Source organism: Struthio camelus, chromosome 3 (genome assembly GCF_040807025.1).
Source record: "Struthio camelus isolate bStrCam1 chromosome 3, bStrCam1.hap1, whole genome shotgun sequence".
Lineage (NCBI taxonomy): Eukaryota > Metazoa > Chordata > Aves > Struthioniformes > Struthionidae > Struthio > Struthio camelus.
Window position 1 is genome coordinate 80,847,468 of NC_090944.1, and position 6,000 is coordinate 80,853,467.

The following is a 6,000-nucleotide window of genomic DNA, read 5'->3' on the forward strand; positions in this document are numbered from 1 at the left end:
GAGAGACAGCGTTTCGTGTATAATAAGCTTGATATCACTTTGTCTTTCCCATTATCATAGCAAAAGACAAGCATATGCCATGTGATGCTAAGGTACAACCTTAACCTAGATGTTACACTGTGGATTTCATTAAACGCACAGTCAGGGGGTATTAGCAATGGTGTGCTAAGTGGGAAAAGCAAATCCAAGAAGCACCTTCCCTTCCTTCATCAGGTTTAACAGAGCTCTCGTAAGTGCACACCTGGATCTGTGCCTATGGGTTTTCTGGAGTGATTAAAATGTTAAAAAGATTAAAATAATTGTTCAATTTGCTTAGGGGTGTTTACATTGTCTCTCTTGAACAGCTCTATTCAGGTCTTGGCGCCAGAGTGCCAACCTCCATTTCCTGCTCTCTCCAAGCCTCCCCCAAATGACTAGTGGGTGTTGAAAGGTCACTTGTCATTCCTGGAGCAAACCAAGCCACAGCACACCTTTTGGCTTTGGCTGCATAATGACAGTCACTGTCGCAAAGTGGTTCGAAGACGAGGATTGGGCTCAAATCGCCAGGGCTGTGCTCCCAGGTCTGCCCGGCACTCTCACTTAGAGCCTGTTACTTAAAGTTCATATTTAACTGCCTGTAAAATAGATATATTCATCTTCTTTGCAGGGTAAGCCACATTTGGGGTTGGGGTGATATGATGCTGAGAGGCAGGAAGAGAAGGGATGTCAGGACACAGCCAACCGAGGTAGCTCCTAGAGAGGTCTCTGAAGTCACCAGGAGGAGTCATCGCCTGCTCTCACTGGCAGAACGGCATACTGTCTCCTTCATAACTTCAGCAAGCTTCATCTTAAGATCTTAGAAGTAGTGGGGGCAAAAAGTCTACTGGAAACTTCATTCCTCTGCCTGTGAAAAAGTACAATCATTTCCACCTTGAATATATTCATGGTTAGATACAGTCATTTGTTCTTATGCCAACATTATCCCTTCCTTTATTTAAACAGCTGTTTTCCCTCCCTTCTGTCTGTTCTGCACTATTTTCAAAGGTTTGAGTCCCTCTCAGGTTTTACTTTGATAAGCCCAGCTCTTTGTCTCCTTTCCTAGGAGAATATTTTTTGACTCCTTGAACATGCCTGTGTACATTTGAATTCACCTTTCAGAAGCATGGTAACCAAAATGATACAAACTGCTCCAGATGCAGTCTCACTAGTGCCTTGGAGAACATCATTAGAACAAACCCCTTTTCTCTTCTGTAAATCTCAAACTGAAATATATCTTGAAGTTGCTTTTGTCCTTTTTCACAGCTATATTCCATTAATACCTCATGGCCAGCATGGGTAAAATAACAGCTCTAGATTTTTCTCTTCATTATCTTCAGCATAGAACTTCCAAATTTCTAGCAGAATTTTTTATTACTATCTTACTTACTGTAACTTTAAACTTCATAAGCTACTCTTTAAACCTATTTCTGATCTTTGGTATAACCTACTTCTTTCTATGTGATAAGCCAATCCTATTTTGTGTTTGGAACGATTTCCAACTTCTGTCATCATGCAGATGAAATTTGCTGTTCCTATACTTTGCGCTGTAGTCTTTTCATAAAGATACCAAATCAAGACTGATCCTTGATGAACTCCAGTAGTAATATCCTGCTAGGCCAGTAGTTGCTCTTTCAATGGAAGCCTGTTGTCTGCATTCCATTTGTCACTTCCTTCCCCACTAAACTCACTGTATTTATTTCTGTCAGCTCAGCTCAAATGATAAATTCTTCTGTTACAATCTTTCAGATGTTTACTGCTGTCCAAATAGATTACTTCCACCATATTTTCCTTGTCAAAAAATAAAATAAAGATTAGTCATCTGTAAATGAAAGTACTTATCTGAGCTGAAATTAAAGTTCAATTGCCCGTCTGATGTATTGCCTGATAAATACAATAGCTTCTCCTCTCCTGAAATGCTTAGGGAAGAGTTTCAATTTCACTGACATTACAGACTCCCAAAGTAAGGGTTACTATTGCTTGCACTTTGTAGGTTCATTTATGAGATTTCTTGACATGATGAAGCCTACAGTTGGCCCGGTTCGCAGCTGTGCCCTCCCCTTTATCTAGTTAATAGGAATTGTGTATGGGCTGAGTAACAGGTGGCCTTACTTCTTTCCATCCTTAAACAGCTGCTAGTGTGACAAATACTAGAGCAGTCAGAAGAGAGAAAGCAAGAGATGCAAGCTCAAGAGAAAGAAATTACATTTTTCCCCCAAATAGTGTACGGTACTTCAGCTTTCCCTTCTTCTGCTGGAGTAAAGCTGGCGTATAGGAGCTCTGCCCTATATTAACAGTGGGCCTTTTTTTGTTAGCAATCTATATTTTTAACCACCTCTCCTTACCAAATCCATTAAAGACTTTAAGCTGAGCTTTCCATTTTTCGGCCAATTATGTCCATTATACAGGAGTACCTGCAATAAACAGTGGCAGTATAGCACTTGAACTTTTTAGTATTCACCCTCTGAAGATTTTCATAATGTTTCATTATTTGCTTGTTGAATTGTTTCCATGCAGTTTTAGAAACTGTTGTTTAACACCTACCTCACTCCAGAAAAGGTGTTTTAAAATACTTTTCCATGAACTGTTATAATTTTTGAAAGAAAATTTATTATGTTCCCTGTTGAGAGCAGCCATGCAGTTTGCACATAATTTCACTCTTTTCTTTTAGTAAACATGGAACAAAAAGTGGTGAATTGTGCTACCGCATCCATAGGAAAAGAATAGCTTTGATTCTGCTTCTTGGAAATTCCCCTTCAGACACCCAGTGTTGTCCCAGAGTAACTTTCTGTTGATGAAGAAAATTCAGACTCTGCTGATTAGCAAGGAATACTTACTAGCTGCAGATGTATAGCATTTTTTGATAGGGATTATGTATAGCATTTTTTGATAGGGATTAACAACATTTGTACAAAGAGAGCCATGTCAATAGGTGGACTGTGCAATCAAATGCTTGGAAGGTAATTAAGCACTCCATGTTCCCTTTGTTCCTACCTCAGCCCATTAACTTCCCGTCTTGACATTCTTGGACAGAAGAAGTCCTGATCTAATTGAACTTCAATATGGAATGCTCTGATGCTGTTAAATGTGCCATATCCTTTCAGTGTGTGCTCTTTATAATACATGATCTTACATAATGCAAGAATAATCAGCTTTCCATCCGGGCTATAGTAATGCGGATTCAAACAACGTGCAATCTTTTGTTTTGATCATCTCTCCTTCCTGGGATATTTAGGTCAAGTTAATCATTTAGCATACTTGAGTGTTTATGTATCTGTTAGTCATTCCAGTAAATCTATCTGGTTCTCTTGAGGTCTTCATAATGGGTTGCTACACTTACATGAGTAGGCCAGTAGAAACAGCTTCAAGCCGTAGAAATAATTTCTTTCTCACCATGTTGGGAAGACGACCCTTGCGAAACTTAGTATAGTTTTGAAGATGGCATTCTGGTTTTTTGCATGCTTTCTCATACAGATTCAGATTTATCTGGGAGACTGGATAGAAAGCACAAGGGGATGGTAGGAGGGAGACACTACGGAATCAGTAGCCACCTGTTTGCTGTCCTAGGGGACCACCTGACATCAGCCTATAGGCGTACTCTCCTACACCTTCAAGTTGAGACTAAATCTATATTTATGTGTTACCTCTTTAATCCTAGCAAATCATATTTTGGGGCTTCATAACTGTAGCTGCCAAGCAGATGTTTTATAGCAACTTCCATGTCTAAAACAAAATTGATGACATAAAATCTTAATGGAAGAATTCTTGGCGCAAATGATTTGAAGGCTCTAAATTCTTCTGCTTTTTGGCTAGTGCACTTTTCCATGCCATTTAATTAGCACACTCAGACCACTCTGTAACTTGTAGAAGCTCTCTTTTTAGTGATCCACTTATGTCAAAATCTGTCGTCCACTTATTAGAGCTCTGACAGTTTCAGTCAAAAGCAGAAATGAGACATTTGTATATTTGTCCTTTATTGAAAAGTAGATTGGATTTGTGCGCTTAATTTGAAGTGTTCCTTCAGAAATGTTTGCCTTGGGTCTCACCTCCCCCATAGATGTGTAACATGTCATTCCATGACAGCTCTTCACAGACACAAGGGGGAAAGTTACTCAAAATGTGAGTGCATCCAGTCAGTTGAGCAAAGAGATTTTAGTTGCTGATTCAGTGCAAAATTCAGAATACATTGTACTTTGGAGAAAATTAGTCCCCGCTACCTGAATGTTGGTGTTTTCATTAACTGAATACTGATGTAACTGTATCGTATTGCATTTGTAGTATTCCAAATGAAATGAATTTGATAACTTCTGCAAACCAAATGCAATAGATAATTTAAACAAGGAAGCTTCTTTTTTAGACAGTTTATAATGAACATATGTGACAGGTACGGCCCACCTTTTGTTTTTCCCTTCTCAAGAGCACAGTGCTTTAAGTGGAAAATCTTTTCCATAGTTGAGGAAGGGGCTGTACTGTCACAGAGATCATTCACTTGTGATTTTTTTGGTGTTTTCCGATCCAATCTAGGAATACAGGGTCTTGTAAGAGTGCTGGGGAAATAGCATGTGCGGTAAAAAATACCTCTGCTATTTGTCAACCAAAGTCCATAGTAATTCTAAAACAAACACTCAGGGAAGGCTGGCTGCCAGGAAGCAACATCCGCCCTAGTAATGTTTGAGTTTGTTCTCCTGTTGATCTTCTTTCCCCAGGTCCACAAGAGGTGGCTCAGGTTCCTGCCCTTCTGAGGCCAGGCCGGTGTGGCAGTACTCGTCCTTCTTCCTCAGGGTCCTCCGAGCTGCTCTGCCCCTTCAGCTGCTCTTGCTGCTCCTGATTGGGCTGGCTTGCCTGGTGCCAGTGACCGAGGAGGACTACAGCTGTACTCTGTCCAATAATTTTGCCCGATCTTTCCATCCCATGCTCAAATATACTAACGGCCCCCCTCCGTTATGAAGCTGCGAGAAGGCGGGCGACCTTGGTGGAGGGCGGGCCAGGAGGCAAGGCCTGTTTTAAAGTGTTACGGCACTCAGCGTGGCAGCTTTAGCTCTCTGCGGTAGCCACTGTGTCCATACTGTTCTCTACTGGCACTCAGCTAATAATGCATCGATGTATCAGTATCGAATCGCGCAATGTATTATCTGAGTTGCATCGTTTGCATCCCTGGCACGAAGGAGGATGTGAAATGAGTGTCGGAAATGTCTTTCTGTCCAGCATTCTGGATCTTTTAGCCACTTTATATCCAGGTCATTGCCCTTTACTATGCATAGCCAAGGACTTTATACTGTAGACCCTTTCCTATGCGCTCCTCTAAATGAGCCATTAGCCAGTCTTTGTTAAATTCCCTCTCAATACCTACAGTATACAAAACAACCAGTGCTAAAGAAATTTTAGAGCATTTGTAACATACAATTTTAAAGGATCTTGTATGGCAATGTATTATTCCCCATGGTTTCTGTTTCGGGCATGGTGTTCTAACCTTTGCTTTGGATGCACAAGGTGTAAATCTGAGAAGCACTTTTTTAAGGTTTAAAAATGGATGTAATAAATAAGATCATGAAAGGTTTTATGAGGAAAAATATTGAATGTCAAGTTGAAAAACAAAGAACATATTTATGTATGTACAGTTTGCTAAGCCAAGTTTTGTTTGTATTGATTTCTTTGCATTTATTATAGATACCATAAAATATTTTGTCTATGTGCTTTTTAATAACAACTATGAAAACCTCTACGTTTAGAATGAGATATGTATGGTATAAAAAAAAAAATACAAGCCATAAAAATGCTGCAGTTCTAAAAAGAATTAAAATAAAAAATGCTGTAACAAATTAACAATATAAGGTATATGTGGGAACAAAAAGATTCTGCAAACTTGTTAACAAACAGTAAGAATCTGTGTATGTTGTGCTGACATTGAAAGCTGTCTTTATTTTCAGTTAATGATTCGGTGATTTTAGGTGGATTTTTTTCAAGCAGCTCCTTGAAGTTCATTCT

At 39.5% G+C, this 6,000-nt stretch overlaps 1 protein-coding gene across 8 annotated transcripts in view; it reads left to right on the plus strand.

The window, feature by feature from the left end:
* The window catches only part of SYNE1 (spectrin repeat containing nuclear envelope protein 1), a 324,712-nt gene extending 319,017 nt beyond the window's left edge, over positions 1 to 5,695 (plus strand). For all 8 annotated transcript variants that reach the window (XM_068938684.1, XM_068938685.1, XM_068938687.1 and 5 more), the window contains one exon: positions 4,722 to 5,695. In XM_068938684.1, the coding sequence (XP_068794785.1) occupies positions 4,722 to 4,962 (241 nt within the window). In that variant the 3' untranslated portion in view covers positions 4,963 to 5,695. The remainder of the gene's footprint in view (positions 1 to 4,721) is intronic.
* The last annotated feature ends 305 nt before the right edge of the window (positions 5,696 to 6,000 follow it).